Source organism: Telmatherina bonti, assembly GCF_933228915.1.
Source record: "Telmatherina bonti genome assembly, chromosome: 5".
NCBI lineage: Eukaryota > Metazoa > Chordata > Actinopteri > Atheriniformes > Telmatherinidae > Telmatherina > Telmatherina bonti.
In genome coordinates, this window is record NC_136623.1 from 42,247,072 (window position 1) to 42,264,580 (window position 17,509).

The window sequence follows — 17,509 nt, forward strand, 5'->3', positions numbered from 1 at the left end:
TTCTGAAGGATCTGGGTCCGTAAACATGTTCTGAAGGATCTGGGTCTGTCGGATGTCTTCTGAAGGATCTGGGTCCGTAAACATGTTCTGAAGGATCTGGGTCCGTAAACATGTTCTGAAGGATCTGGGTCTGTTGGACCTCTTCTGAAGGATCTGGGTCCGTAAACATGTTCTGAAGGATCTGGGTCCGTAAACATGTTCTGAAGGATCTGGGTCCGTAAACATGTTCTGAAGGATCTGGGTCTGTCGGATGTCTTCTGAAGGATCTGGGTCTGTTGGACCTCTTCTGAAGGATCTGGGTCCGTAGACCTGTTCTGAAGGATCTGGGTCTGTCGGACCTTTTCTGAAGGATCTGGGTCTGTCGGACCTTTTCTGAAGGATCTGGGTCTGTCGGACGTTTTCTGAAGGATCTGGGTCCGTAGGACCTTTTCTGAAGGATCTGGGTCCGTAGACCTGTTCTGAAGGATCTGGGTCTGTCGGACCTTTTCTGAAGGATCTGGGTCCGTAGACCTGTTCTGAAGGATCTGGGTCTGTCGGACCTTTTCTGAAGGATCTGGGTCTGTCGGACCTTTTCTGAAGGATCTGGGTCCGTAGGACCTTTTCTGAAGGATCTGGGTCCGTAGACCTGTTCTGAAGGATCTGGGTCTGTCGGACCTTGTCTGAAGGATCTGGGTCTGTCGGACCTTTTCTGAAGGATCTGGGTCCGTAGGACCTTTTCTGAAGGATCTGGGTCCGTAGGACCTTTTCTGAAGGATCTGGGTCTGTCGGACCTTTTCTGAAGGATCTGGGTCTGTCGGACCTTTTCTGAAGGATCTGGGTCTGTCGGACCTTTTCTGAAGGATCTGGGTCCGTAGACCTGTTCTGAAGGATCTGGGTCTGTCGGACCTTTTCTGAAGGATCTGGGTCCGTAGACCTGTTCTGAAGGATCTGGGTCTGTCGGACCTTTTCTGAAGGATCTGGGTCCGTAGACCTGTTCTGAAGGATCTGGGTCTGTCGGACCTTTTCTGAAGGATCTGGGTCTGTCGGACCTTTTCTGAAGGATCTGGGTCTGTCGGACCTTTTCTGAAGGATCTGGGTCTGTCGGACCTTTTCTGAAGGATCTGGGTCTGTCGGACCTTTTCTGAAGGATCTGGGTCCGTAGGACCTTTTCTGAAGGATCTGGGTCCGTAGGACCTGTTCTGAAGGATCTGGGTCTGTCGGACCTGTTCTGAAGGATCTGGGTCTGTCGGACCTTTTCTGAAGGATCTGGGTCTGTCGGACCTTTTCTGAAGGATCTGGGTCTGTCGGACCTTTTCTGAAGGATCTGGGTCTGTCGGACCTTTTCTGAAGGATCTGGGTCCGTAGGACCTTTTCTGAAGGATCTGGGTCCGTCGGACCTTTTCTGAAGGATCTGGGTCCGTAGACCTGTTCTGAAGGATCTGGGTCTGTCGGACCTTTTCTGAAGGATCTCGGTCCGTAGACCTGTTCTGAAGGATCTGGGTCCGTAGACCTGTTCTGAAGGATCTGGGTCTGTCGGACCTTTTCTGAAGGATCTGGGTCCGTAGACCTATTCTGAAGGATCTGGGTCTGTCGGACCTTTTCTGAAGACCGTGTCAGCTGAATGAACTGTCCTAAGATGCAGGCTAAGGGGGCAGGACAGGGTCGGGACCCGGGACCCCATAACGGTGATTCTGCTGGGGCCGCTCATTCCAACGGCTTTCATTCCGTCAACAACAACAGCAGTGGAGGAGCGGCTCAGTCCAACAACAACAACAGATCCGATGCAAACTCCGGGATCAAGAAGAAACAACTGTCTCAGTCGGAGGATGATGTTATCAGGCTGATAGGACAACATCTACACGATCTAGGACTCAAGTAAGTCTGCTCCAACCGGAAGGGTTAGAATAATATCCTTTGTTGCTGGGAAGCAGGTGTTGGTTACCGAAACATGTTTACAGACTTATGTTTACCCTGAAACTGTGGTTAACTGACTGAAACTGGTTAACTGCCTGAAACTTTGGTTAACAGACTGAAACTGGTTAACTGACAATCTTTGGTTAACTGACTGAAACTGGTTAACTGCCTGAAACTTTGGTTAACAGACTGAAACTGGTTAACTGACAATCTTTGGTTAACTGACTGAAACTGGTTAACTGCCTGAAACTTTGGTTAACAGACTGAAACTGGTTAACTGACAATCTTTGGTTAACTGACTGAAACTGGTTAACTGCCTGAAACTTTGGTTAACAGACTGAAACTGGTTAACTGACAATCTTTGGTTAACTGACTGAAACTGGTTAACTGCCTGAAACTTTGGTTAACAGACTGAAACTGGTTAACAGACTGAAACTGGTTAACTGCCTGAAACTTTGGTTAACAGACTGAAACTGGTTGACAGACTGAAACTCTGTTGAACAAACTGAGACTCTGGTTAACTGACTGAAACTTTGGCTAACTGACTAAAACTGGTTAACTGACAATCTTTGGTTAACTGACTGAAACTGGTTAACTGCCTGAAACTTTGGTTAACAGACTGAAACTGGTTAACTGACAATCTTTGGTTAACTGACTGAAACTGGTTAACTGCCTGAAACTTTGGTTAACAGACTGAAACTGGTTAACAGACTGAAACTGGTTAACTGCCTGAAACTTTGGTTAACAGACTGAAACTGGTTGACAGACTGAAACTCTGTTGAACAAACTGAGACTCTGGTTAACTGACTGAAACTTTGGCTAACTGACTAAAACTGGTTAACTGACAATCTTTGGTTAACTGACTGAAACTGGTTAACTGCCTGAAACTTTCGTTAACAGACTGAAACTGGTTAACAGACTGAAACTCTGTTGAACAAACTGAGACTCTGGTTAACTGACTGAAATTTTGGCTAACTGACTAAAACTGGTTAACTGACAATCTTTGGTTAACTGACTGAAACTGGTTAACTGACTGAAACTTTGGTTAACTGACTGAAACTGGTTAACTGCCTGAAACTTTGGTTAACAGACTGAAACTGGTTAACAGACTGAAACTCTGTTGAACAAACTGAGACTCTGGTTAACTGACTGAAACTTTGGCTAACTGACTAAAACTGGTTAACTGACAATCTTTGGTTAACTGACTGAAACTGGTTAACTGACTGAAACTTTGGTTAACTGACTGAAACTGGTTAACTGCCTGAAACTTTGGTTAACAGACTGAAACTGGTTAACAGACTGAAACTCTGTTGAACAAACTGAGACTCTGGTTAACTGACTGAAACTTTGGCTAACTGACTAAAACTGGTTAACTGACAATCTTTGGTTAACTGACTGAAACTGGTTAACTGACTGAAACTTTGGTTAACTGACTGAAACTGGTTAACTGCCTGAAACTTTGGTTAACTGACTGAAACTGGTTAACTGACTGAAACTTTGGTTAACTGACTGAAACTGGTTAACTGCCTGAAACTTTGGTTAACTGACTGAAACTGGTTAACTGACTGAAACTTTGGTTAACAGACTGAAACTGGTTAACAGACTGAAACTCTGTTGAACAAACTGAGACTCTGGTTAACTGACTGAAACTTTGGCTAACTGACTAAAACTGGTTAACTGACAATCTTTGGTTAACTGACTGAAACTGGTTAACTGCCTGAAACTTTGGTTAACTGACTGAAACTGGTTAACAGACTGAAACTGGTTAACTGCCTGAAACTTTGGTTAACAGACTGAAACTCTGGTTAACTAACTGAAACTGGTTAACTGCCTGAAACTTTGGTTAACAGACTGAAACTGGTTAACTGACAATCTTTGGTTAACTGACTGAAACTGGTTAACTGCCTGAAACTTTGGTTAACAGACTGAAACTGGTTAACAGACTGAAACTGGTTAACTGCCTGAAACTTTGGTTAACAGACTGAAACTGGTTGACAGACTGAAACTCTGTTGAACAAACTGAGACTCTGGTTAACTGACTGAAACTTTGGCTAACTGACTAAAACTGGTTAACTGACAATCTTTGGTTAACTGACTGAAACTGGTTAACTGCCTGAAACTTTGGTTAACTGACTGAAACTGGTTAACTGCCTGAAACTTTGGTTAACTGACTGAAACTGGTTAACTGACAATCTTTGGTTAACTGACTGAAACTGGTTAACTGCCTGAAACTTTGGTTAACAGACTGAAACTGGTTAACAGACTGAAACTCTGTTGAACAAACTGAGACTCTGGTTAACTGACTGAAACTTTGGCTAACTGACTAAAACTGGTTAACTGACAATCTTTGGTTAACTGACTGAAACTGGTTAACTGACTGAAACTTTGGTTAACTGACTGAAACTGGTTAACTGCCTGAAACTTTGGTTAACTGACTGAAACTGGTTAACTAACTGAAACTTTGGTTAACTGACTGAAACTTTGGTTAACTGACTGAAACTGGTTAACTGACTGAAACTTTGGTTAACAATCACACTCATCAATAAATTCTCATCAATTTCTGAATATTCCATTAATTGGTCTAAAACCACCGTTCTACCCATCAACTGTTCCTTCCATAATACTCCTGACACTGCTTTACAGTCAGGAGATATTAGATACTTGGGAATAAACATCTCACCTAGACTGTCAGACCTTATAAAGCTAAATTATGTCCCTCTACTAAAAACAGTTGAGGACGATCTCACACGGTGGAAATCTTTACCCATATCACTAATGGGAAGAGTTGCTACTATAAAAATGATGATTCTACCTAAAATCAATTATCTGTTTTCAATGATCCCCATTAAACCTCCATCGACCTGGTTTAAATCGCTGGACTCTAATGTTACTAGATTTCTCTGGAAAGACAAACCACCACGGATTAGTCTAAAAACACTCCAGAAGACTAAAGATAGCGGTGGCTTAGACTTGCCTAATTTCCAAAATTACTTTATAAGCAATAGACTACAATACATCTCTAAATGGCTTAAACCTAGCTATCTAGATGAACCATGGCTTAATATAGAAGAAGCTATGTGTGAGGATATGGCAATTTCAGACCTGCCATTTATCAGCACAGCTGTCAAACGCCAAAAATGCTTTAAAAGCATTAATATCAGCTCCTCACTAATGGCCTGGTGGGAATTTCTTAAACTAACCAAATCCTTGCTTATTCCATGCAAACTTACACCTATTTGGAACAATCCCGACATCCAGCAAAACCGGAAAATGATAAACTTCCCTCAGTGGAAGAATAAAGGAATAAAACAGTTAGAACATTTAATAGAAAATGGGAACTTTCTCCCTTTTGATACAATTACTTCACGATATGAAATCAGCAGCACAAAATTTTTAGAATACCACCAACTTAAATCTATTATAGGTAAGAAATACACCCCTGATCAATTAAACTTGCAGCTACCTATCAGGGCTGCAGAATTCTTAAATCTTAAGGCCCCGAAGCTGTTATCCAAAATATATAGATTACTATCAAAGCTAGACGATTCCATATGTCTCCCAACTTCTAAATGGGAAGCAGACTTATCCAGTAACTTTGACCAAAATGAATGGTCACAAATCTGTTCAGATACATTTACAATGACTAAGAATTCAAACATGCAACTAATACAATTTAAAATCCTGCATAGAACTCATTATACAGGACACAGGATGTTCAGGATGGGTCTGTCACAATCAAACATCTGTCCACACTGCACTGGCAACACGACTGACAGCTACTACCATGCTTTGTGGTCTTGCCCACCTGTCCAGGAATTCTGGTTTCAGGTATGTAAAGATCTGTCAAATTGCTTCAAATGTAACATCCCTACAAACCCCAAACTGGGCCTACTGGGTCACTTGGGTGAAACTAACATAGAATTTAATTCTGCAAACTTAATCCTCACCAGTTTATGTATCGCAAAGAAAACTATCCTTCTAAACTGGAAAAGCAAACAAAGTCTGTGTATCCAGCAGTTCAGAAATCTCTTATTAGATCACATCAGTATGGAGATGATGTCTGCCTCCTCAAGAGATCAGTCAGCTGAACTTTATTCCCTCTGGTCCCCTGTGATCAGCTCCATCACTTAGTATGGGGGGAGAATGTGACCTTATTGCGCTCGGGGTTGGTGGCCGGTTGGGGTTCTCTGGGGGCTGTGGGTCTGTGGTGGGCTCCTGGGGGGGGAATTTGACTGCTCCATTGCTGGAGTGGCTAGGTTTCTAGCCCTACTGTGGACCTGGATGGGCCAGCGGCTGGAGTTGCCGCGCAGCGGCGGGGCGAGGTCGCTGGCGGGGGATGGGTTGGCGGGCGTGACTCCGTAACGGGCGCCTGTGCCGCCGTGGGGTGGGCTGGGCAGGGTCCCGGGCTCCGGTGCCCGGGGTTGTCCCCTGTCTCTTGGGGGTGGGGGGTCGGCTTGTGCCGGGGGGGGGGCTGGGCTGACCTGGACCTGCCGCTGCGGCGGCGGGCAGGTACGTGCTCTGGTGCCTGGTTGCGACCCTGGGACTTGTTGAGTGGGGGGTGTTTGATAGTGTGGATGGGATGTGAGTGTGTATGGAGGGATGTGTGTAGGGGGTGTGTGTTGAGGACTGGTGGCGGTACATAGGTATGTGGATGTGTGTGGGTGGGGAAGTGTGATGATGCGTGTGTGGGGGGGGTGTCGTGGTGTCTGTGGGGGGGGTAGTGCCGTGTGTGTAGGGGAGTGGGGTGATGCGTGTATGTTGGGAGTGGCGGTGGTGCATGTATACGGGTGTGTGTGTGTGGGGGGGGAGGAGGGGGGAGGGGGGGCGTGCTGTCTGTGTGTGTGGGGGGGGGGGGCAGGGGTGTATGTATGGGGAGTGGGTGGTGCATGTGTGTGGTAGGTTGGTGGATAAGTGTAGATATGATGGATGGGAGTGGGGGAGATTTGGATGTGACGTGGGGGTCAGGAGGAGGGTTTTAAGGGTGGGCTGAACGGGTGGCTGGGTGGACCTGAATGTGTCCGGAAGTGTGTGTGTGTGTGTGGCTGTAGGTTTGTGCTGAGACAGTGTGAGGTGCCGATGTGTGGACAAGGGGGGACTTCATGTCCCCAGGTGGGGGTGTCCTCTGTGAGTGAGGGGGCGGTGGACAATCGGTCTGGGATTCCCCTTCTGCCGCCCCGCCTCCTCTTTGTCCTCGTGCCCCCCTTCTGCATGTGGTGAGTTGGTCCCCTCTTGGGTCGGTGATGACTCTCTGGTTAGAGTCGCCGAAGGCTCTGGTTACAGGGATGGCTGTCCCCGGCTTGTCCTGGTCCTTGGGGGGCCCTGGGAGTAGGGGGCATGCCCAGTGCTGCGGGCGGCTCACCTTCTGGAGGAAAGCTCACTTTCCTCCAGACTTAAATCCCTCGACCCCTCTTCCTCCCCGCTCCCCATCACACACAGGCAGGGTATTGGGAGGTGTGCACGTGGCGCTGGGTGGTGAGAAAGGCCATCAAGGTGGTCTTGATCGCTGCACCCAGCCTCGGCCCACCTCCCAGTTTTAATTACACTTAGACATCAAAACACCAAAACACTGACAACTCATGATTGGGGGGGGGGGGCGTGTGGTGTATGGTGGGCGGGGCTGCTTAGGTGGTCCCTCTCCCAACACCGCGTGGCACTTCCCTCAATTTTAATTGCAACTAATACATACTTCACAATCAGTCATAAGCGGGGGGGGGGGGGGGGGGGGGGGGGGGGGGCGATAGGGTCCTCTCATGCCCCTATTCTCGGGGCTTTACTGGGGGTGGGGGAAGAGTGCCGTCCATTAGGCCTAAGTCTGGGCTGGCCTGGCTGTAGGAGGGTTGTCGCCGGCCCTGGGGGGGTGCTGGGTCGGCTGCATCTGTGGGGTGGTGGGGGGGACGCTGGGAGTGGTGGGCGGTAATTATGGGGGCCCTGATCGGGGCCATCCTGTCCTCTGCCCCCTCTGAGGTATCTCACATGGGACATGATGGAGGGGTGAGGTGAGGATGTGTGGGAGTGGGTGTATGGGGTTACAGATGGATGGTGGGATGGCTGGGGGGGGATTAGGGTTGGGGATATAGGTGGGTAGGGGATAGGGATGTGTGAGGATGAGTAGATGTGTGTGTGGAGGGGTATGTTGGCGCGTGGGTTGTATTGGGGTGTGCCTGTGTTGGAGGAGTGAGGGTATGTGTGTGTGTGTGTGTGTGTGTGTGTGTGTGTGTGTGTGTGTGTGTGTGTGTGTGTGTGTGTAGGGGGGGGTGTATATGCGGAATGGGATGTGTGAGTAAGGGTGAAGTTTGGAGGGGGGCTATGGGTGGTGGAGGGGTATTTGGTGGGGCATGTGTGGTTGGGTAGAAGTAGAGGGATGGGGTGGCGGGGTGTGAGCGTGTGTGTGGGGGGGGGTGAGCGTGTGTGGGGGCGATTGGGGTTCTGTTCCCCCTGACTGCGGGGGACTCTGGTTGGGGACCTCCTTCGCCACCTCCTGGGCAGATGCATGGCTGGCTCCGGAGTGGGGGGGTTGGGGTCTGTACCTGGGGGTGACTGTCGGTTACCCGGGTCTCTGGGTTCTCCTGGCCTTCCTCTAGCTGTAGGCGGGCGGGGTCACATTGGCATGATCACTCTTCTCTAAACACGTTCCACTCTGAATGTTCTGCATGAATGTTCTGCATGTGTCACAGTCACTGAGTCATCCAGCAAGTTTATTCATTAACAGCAGGAAGCTCTCTTTCTGTCTTTTTGACTTAACTTGCTAGTTTCTGGTCCTCCTGGTTGTCAGTTGGTTTGTTCTCCACGAATCTAGAGTTGGCTTGTGTGGGTGTATATATTTATGTGTGTGGGTGGGTATGTGTGTGTACTTATGTGTATGTGTATGTGTATGTATGTATGTGTATGGATATGTATATATGTATGCATATGTGTGAGTGTATGTGTATGTGTGTGTATGTGTATATGTATGTGTATGTATGTGAGTATGTATATGTGTATATATGTATATATATATATATATGTGTGTGTCTATGTATGTGTATATGTATGTATGTATATCTATCTTTATGTATGCATGTATGTGTACATGTGTGTGTATGCATGTGTATGTATGTGTATATGTATGTATGTATGTATATATGTATATATATAATGTATGTGCGAGTGTATATACATATATATGTAGGTGGGTATGTATGTGCATATACATGTATGCATTGATATCTTTCTTTTGTTTTTTTTTTGTTTTTTTTATGTTTTCTTTTCTGTTCTCTTTCTGCCCCTTTCCTGTCCTTTCCGGTCGGGTCCAGCAGCATAAACTCTGTAATACAAGCTATTATCCAAAACAAATTGAAAAATAAAATAAGAATCAAGAAATACAAGGGGATCATTACATCTACAAAAGTTCCCCTTGGCAAAATAAATTTGCTCAGCAGAACACAGCATCCAGAACATCAGTCTGCTGCTTAAATGCTGGACAAGACAAAAAAAAAAAAGACTGAAACTTTGTTTAACTGACTGAATTTCTGGTTAACTGACTAAATCGTTGGTTAAATGACTGAAACTGGTTAACTGACTGAATCGTTGGTTAACTGACTGAAGCTGGTTTACTGGCTGAAACTTTGGTTAACTGACTGAATTTCTGGTTAATTGACTGAAACTCTGGTTAATTGACTGAAACTCTGGGTAACTGACTGAATTAACTGGTTAATGGTAATGTCAGAGGACTATTCCCCACATGGTGAGTGATTGTCAGAGGGGGTAGTTGCCACATGCATCACGGCACGTCATGGTGCATCACGGCACATCATGGTGCATCACGCCACGTCATGGTGCATCACGCCATGTCATGGCGCATCGCGGCGTATCACGACACGTCATGGTGCATCGCGGCGTATCACGGCACGTCATGGTGCATCATGGTGCATCACGCCACGTCATGGTGCATCACGCCATGTCATGGCGCATCGCGGCGTATCACGACACGTCATGGTGCATCGCGGCGTATCACGGCACGTCATGGTGCATCACGGCGTATCACGGCACGTCATGGTGCATCACGGCGTATCACGGCACGTCATGGTGCATCACGCCACGTCATGGCGCATCGCGGCGTATCACGACACGTCATGGTGCATCGCAGCGTATCACGGCACGTCATGGTGCATCACGGCGTATCACGGCACGTCATGGTGCATCACGGCGTATCACTGCACGCCATGGTGCATCACGGCGTATCACGGCACGTCATGGTGCATCGCGGCGTATCACGGCACGTCATGGTGCATCGCGGCGTATCACGGCACGTCATGGTGCATCGCGGCGTATCACGGCACGTCATGGTGCATCGCGGCGTATCACGGCACGTCATGGTGCATCGCGGCGTATCACGGCACGTCATGGTGCATCGCGGCGTATCACGGCACGTCATGGTGCATCGCGGCGTATCACGGCACGTCATGGTGCATCGCGGCGTATCACGGCACGTCATGGTGCATCGCGGCGTATCACGGCACGTCATGGTGCATCGCGGCGTATCACGGCACGTCATGGTGCATCGCGGCGTATCACGGCACGTCATGGTGCATCGCGGCGTATCACGGCACGTCATGGTGCATCGCGGCGTATCACGGCACGTCATGGTGCATCGCGGCGTATCACGACACGTCATGGTGCATCGCGGCGTATCACGGCACGTCATGGTGCATCGCGGCGTATCACGGCACGTCATGGTGCATCGCGGCGTATCACGGCACGTCATGGCGTATCAAGGCACGCCATGGTGAATCACGGCACGTCATGGTGAATCACGGCACGTCATGGTGTATCACGGCACGTCATGGTGCATCGCGGCGTATCACGGCACGTCATGGTGCATCGCGGCGTATCACGGCACGTCATGGTGAATCACGGCACGCCATGGTGAATCACGGCACGTCATGGTGAATCACGGCACGTCATGGTGTATCACGGCACGTCATGGTGAATCACGGCACGTCATGGTGTATCACGGCACGTCATGGTGAATCACGGCACGTCATGGTGCATCACGGCACGTCATGGTGAATCACGGCACGTCATGACGCATCACGGCACGTCATGGTGCATCACGGCACGTCATGGTGCATCACGGCACGTCATGGTGAATCACGGCACGTCATGGTGAATCACGGCACGTCATGGTGTATCACGGCACGTCATGGTGAATCACGGCACGTCATGGTGAATCACGGCACGTCATGGTATATCACGGCACGTCATGGTGAATCACGGCACGTCATGGTGTATCACGGCACGTCATGGTGCATCACGGCACATCATGGTGCATCAAGGCACGTCATGGTGCATCACGGCACATCACGGTGCATCACGGCACGTCATGCTGAATCACGGCACGTCATGCTGAATCACGGCACGTCATGCTGAATCACGGCACGTCATGACGCATCAAGGCACGTCATGGTGAATCACGGCACGTCATGGTGAATCACGGCACGTCATGGTGCATCACGGCACGTCATGGTGCATCACGGCACGTCATGGTGAATCACGGCACGTCATGACGCATCATGGCACGTCATGGTGTATCACGGCACGTCATGGTGCATCACGGCACGTCATGGTGAATCACGGCACGTCATGGTGCATCACGGCACGTCATGGTGCATCAAGGCACGTCATGGTGAATCACGGCACGTCATGGTGCATCACGGCACGTCATGGTGCATCACGGCACGTCATGGTGAATCACGGCACGTCATGACGCATCATGGCACGTCATGGTGTATCACGGCACGTCATGGTGTATCACGGCACGTCATGGTGTATCACGGCACGTCATGGTGAATCACGGCACGTCATGACGCATCAAGGCACGTCATGGTGAATCACGGCACGTCATGGTGCATCACGGCACGTCATGGTGCATCACGGCACGTCATGGTGAATCACGGCACGTCATGACGCATCATGGCACGTCATGGTGCATCACGGCACGTCATGGTGAATCACGGCACGTCATGGTGCATCACGGCACGTCATGGTGTATCACGGCACGTCATGGTGAATCACGGCACGTCATGACGCATCAAGGCACGTCATGGTGAATCACGGCACGTCATGGTGCATCACGGCACGTCATGGTGCATCACGGCACGTCATGGTGAATCACGGCACGTCATGACGCATCATGGCACGTCATGGTGTATCACGGCACGTCATGGTGCATCACGGCACGTCATGGTGAATCACGGCACGTCATGGTGTATCACGGCACGTCATGGTGCATCAAGGCACGTCATGGTGAATCACGGCACGTCATGGTGCATCACGGCACGTCATGGTGCATCACGGCACGTCATGGTGAATCACGGCACGTCATGACGCATCATGGCACGTCATGGTGTATCACGGCACGTCATGGTGTATCACGGCACGTCATGGTGTATCACGGCACGTCATGGTGAATCACGGCACGTCATGGTGAATCACGGCACGTCACGGCGCATCATGGCACGTCATGGTGCATCACGGCACGTCATGACGCATCACGGCACGTCATGGTGCATCACGGCACGTCATGGTGAATCATGGCACGTCATGGTGAATCATGGCACGTCATGGTGCATCATGGCACGTCATGGTGAATCATGGCACGTCATGGTGTATCACGGCACGTCACAGCGCATCATGGCACGTCATGGTGTATCACGGCACGTCATTGTGAATCACGGCACGTCATGGTGTATCACGGCACGTCATGGTGTATCACGGCACGTCATGGTGAATCACGGCACGTCATGGTGAATCACGGCACGTCATGGTGTATCACGGCACGTCATGGTGAATCACGGCACGTCATGGTGAATCACGGCACGTCATGGTGAATCACGGCACGTCATGGTGAATCACGGCACGTCACAGCGCATCACGGCACGTCATGGTGTATCACGGCACGTCACAGCGCATCATGGCACGTCATGGTGTATCACGGCACGTCATGGTGTATCACGGCACGTCATGGTGTATCACGGCACGTCACCGCGCATCATGGCACGTCATGGTGCATCACGGCACGTCACAGCGCATCATGGCACGTCATGGTGTATCACGGCACGTCATGGTGAATCATGGCACGTCATGGTGTATCACGGCACGTCACCGCGCATCATGGCACGTCATGGTGTATCACGGCACGTCATGGTGTATCACGGCACGTCACAGCGCATCATGGCACGTCATGGTGTATCACGGCACGTCATGGTGAATCACGGCACGTCATGGTGTATCACGGCACGTCATAGTGAATCACGGGACGTCATGGTGTATCACGGCACGTCACAGCGCATCATGGCACGTCACGGCGCATCATGGCACGTCATGGTGTATCACGGCACGTCACAGCGCATCATGGCACGTCATGGTGAATCACGGCACGTCATGGTGTATCACGGCACGTCATGGTGTATCACGGCACGTCATGGTGTATCACGGCACGTCATGGTGTATCACGGCACGTCACAGCGCATCACGGCACGTCATGGTGAATCATGGCACGTCATGGTGAATCATGGCACGTCATGGTGAATCACGGCACGTCATGGGCACGTCATGGTGCATCACGGCCCGTCATGGTGCATCACGGCACGTCATGGTGAATCACGGCACGTCATGGTGAATCACGGCACGTCATGGTGAATCATGGCACGTCATGGTGTATCACGGCACGTCACAGCGCATCACGGCACGTCACGGCGCGTCATGGTGAATCACGGCACGTCATGGTGAATCACGGCACGTCATGGTGCATCACGGCACGTCATGGTGAATCACGGCACGTCATGGTGAATCACGGCACGTCATGGTGAATCACGGCACGTCATGGTGAATCACGGCACGTCATGGTGCATCACGGCACGTCATGGTGCATCACGGCACGTCATGGTGAATCACGGCACGTCATGGTGCATCACGGCACGTCATGGTGAATCACGGCACGTCATGGTGAATCACGGCACGTCATGGTGAATCACGGCACGTCACAGCGCATCACGGCACGTCACAGCGCATCACGGCACGTCATGGTGTATCACGGCACGTCACAGCGCATCATGGCACGTCATGGTGTATCACGGCACGTCATGGTGTATCACGGCACGTCATGGTGTATCACGGCACGTCACCGCGCATCATGGCACGTCATGGTGCATCACGGCACGTCACAGCGCATCATGGCACGTCATGGTGTATCACGGCACGTCATGGTGAATCATGGCACGTCATGGTGTATCACGGCACGTCACCGCGCATCATGGCACGTCATGGTGTATCACGGCACGTCATGGTGTATCACGGCACGTCACAGCGCATCATGGCACGTCATGGTGTATCACGGCACGTCATGGTGAATCACGGCACGTCATGGTGTATCACGGCACGTCATGGTGAATCACGGCACGTCATGGTGTATCACGGCACGTCATGGTGTATCATGGTACGTCATGGTGTATCATGGCACGTCACAGCGCATCATGGCACGTCACGGCGCATCATGGCACGTCATGGTGTATCACGGCACGTCACAGCGCATCATGGCACGTCATGGTGAATCACGGCACGTCATGGTGTATCACGGCACGTCATGGTGTATCACGGCACGTCATGGTGTATCACGGCACGTCATGGTGTATCACGGCACGTCACAGCGCATCATGGCACGTCACAGCGCATCACGGCACGTCATGGTGAATCATGGCACGTCATGGTGAATCACGGCACGTCATGGGCACGTCATGGTGTATCACGGCACGTCATGGTGAATCACGGCACGTCATGGTGCATCACGGCACGTCATGGTGAATCACGGCACGTCATGGTGAATCACGGCACGTCATGGTGTATCACGGCACGTCATGGTGAATCACGGCACGTCATGGTGAATCACGGCACGTCATGGTGAATCACGGCACGTCATGGTGTATCACGGCACGTCACGGCGCATCACGGCACGTCACGGCGCATCACGGCACGTCACGGCGCATCACGGCACGTCACGGCGCATCACGGCACGTCATGGCGCATCACGGCACGTCATGGTGCATCACGGCACGTCATGGTGCATCACGGCACGTCATGGTGCATCACGGCACGTCATGGTGCATCACGGCACGTCATGGTGAATCACGGCACGTCACGGCGCATCATGGCACGTCACGGCGCATCACGGCACGTCACGACGCATCACGGCACGTCACGACGCATCACGGCACGTCACGGTGAATCACGGCACGTCACGGTGAATCACGGCACGTCACGGTGAATCACGGCACGTCACGGTGAATCACGGCACGTCATGGTGTATCACGGCACGTCATGGTGTATCACGGCACGTCATGGTGTATCACGGCACGTCATGGTGTCTCACGGCACGTCATGGTGTATCACGGCACGTCATGGTGTATCACGGCACGTCATGGTGTATCACGGCACGTCATGGTGAATCACGGCACGTCATGGTGCATCACGGCACGTCATGGTGCATCACGGCACGTCATGGTGAATCACAGCGTATCACGGCATGTCATGGTGAATCACGGCACGTCATGGTGCATCACGGCACGTCATGACGCATCACGGTACGTCATGACGCATCACGGCACGTCATGACGCATCACGGCACGTCATGGTGCATCACGGCACGTCATGACGCATCACGGCACGTCATGGTGCATCACGGCACGTCATGACGCATCACGGCACGTCATGACGCATCACGGCACGTCATGACGCATCACGGCACGTCATGACGCATCACGGCACGTCATGACGCATCACGGCACGTCACGGTGCATCACGGCACGTCACGGCGCATCACGGCACTTCACGGCGCATCACGGCACTTCACGGCGCATCACGGCACGTCACGGCGCATCACGGCACATCATGGTGCATCACGGCACGTCACGGCGCATCACGGCACGTCACGGTGCATCACGGCACGTCACGGTGCATCACGCCACGTCACGGTTCATCACGGCACGTCAGGGTGAATCACGGCACGTCACGGTGAATCACGGCACGTCACGGCGCATCACGGCACGTCATGGTGAATCACGGCACGTCATGGTGAATCACGTCACGTCATGACGCATCATGGCACGTCATGACGCATCACGGCACGTCATGACGCATCACGGCACGTCATGACGCCTCACGGCACGTCATGGCGCATCACGGCACGTCATGACGCATCACGGTGCATCGCGGCGTATCACGGCACGTCATGACGCATCACGGCACGTCATGGCGCATCACGGCACGTCACGGTGCATCACGGTGCATCGCGGCGTATCACGGCACGTCATGGTGCATCGCGGCGTATCACGGCACGTCATGGTGCATGACGGCGTATCACGGCACGGCATGGCGTATCAAGGCACGCCATGGTGAATCACGGCACGTCATGGTGAATCACGGCACGTCATGGTGAATCACGGCACGTCATGGTGAATCACGGCACGTCATGGTGTATCACGGCACGTCATGGTGAATCACGGCACGTCATGGTGCATCACGGCACGTCATGGTGCATCACGGCACGTCATGACGCATCACGGCACGTCATGACGCATCACGGCACGTCATGACGCATCACGGCACGTCATGACGCATCACGGCACGTCATGACGCATCACGGCACGTCATGGTGAATCACGGCACGTCATGGTGAATCACGGCACGTCATGGTGAATCACGGCACGTCATGGTGTATCACGGCACGTCATGGTGAATCACGGCACGTCATGGTGTATCACGGCACGTCATGGTGCATCACGGCACATCATGGTGCATCAAGGCACGTCATGGTGAATCACGGCACGTCATGGTGAATCACGGCACGTCATGGTGTATCACGGCACGTCATGGTGCATCACGGCACGTCATGGTGCATCAAGGCACGTCATGGTGCATCACGGCACGTCATGGTGCATCAAGGCACGTCATGGTGAATCACGGCACGTCATGCTGAATCACGGCACGTCATGCTGAATCACGGCACGTCATGCTGAATCACGGCACGTCATGCTGAATCACGGCACGTCATGGTGCATCACGGCACGTCATGGTGCATCAAGGCACGTCATGGTGCATCAAGGCACGTCATGGTGCATCACGGCACGTCATGCTGAATCACGGCACGTCATGCTGAATCACGGCACGTCATGACGCATCACGGCACGTCATGACGCATCACGGCACGTCATGACGCATCACGGCACGTCATGGTGCATCACGGCACGTCATGGTGCATCACGGCACGTCATGGTGCATCACGGCACGTCATGGTGAATCACGGCACGTCATGGTGCATCACGGCACGTCATGGTGCATCACGGCACGTCATGGTGCATCACGGCACGTCATGGTGCATCACGGCACGTCATGGTGCATCACGGCACGTCATGGTGCATCAAGGCACGTCATGGTGCATCACGGCACGTCATGGTGCATCACGGCACGTCATGGTGCATCACGGCATGTCATGGTGCATCACGGCACGTCATGGTGCATCACGGCACGTCATGGTGCATCAAGGCACGTCATGGTGCATCAAGGCACGTCATGGTGCATCACG

General features: G+C 51.8%; 1 protein-coding gene across 1 annotated transcript in view; it reads left to right on the forward strand.

Moving 5' to 3' along the window:
- Positions 1 to 1,559: 1,559 nt before the first annotated feature.
- wdr26a (WD repeat domain 26a) overlaps positions 1,560 to 17,509 on the forward strand; it is a 48,311-nt gene continuing 32,361 nt past the window's right edge. Inside the window, exon 1 of the mRNA XM_079240060.1 lies at positions 1,560 to 1,854. Within this exon, the coding sequence (XP_079096186.1) occupies positions 1,601 to 1,854 (254 nt within the window). The 5' untranslated portion in view covers positions 1,560 to 1,600. The remainder of the gene's footprint in view (positions 1,855 to 17,509) is intronic.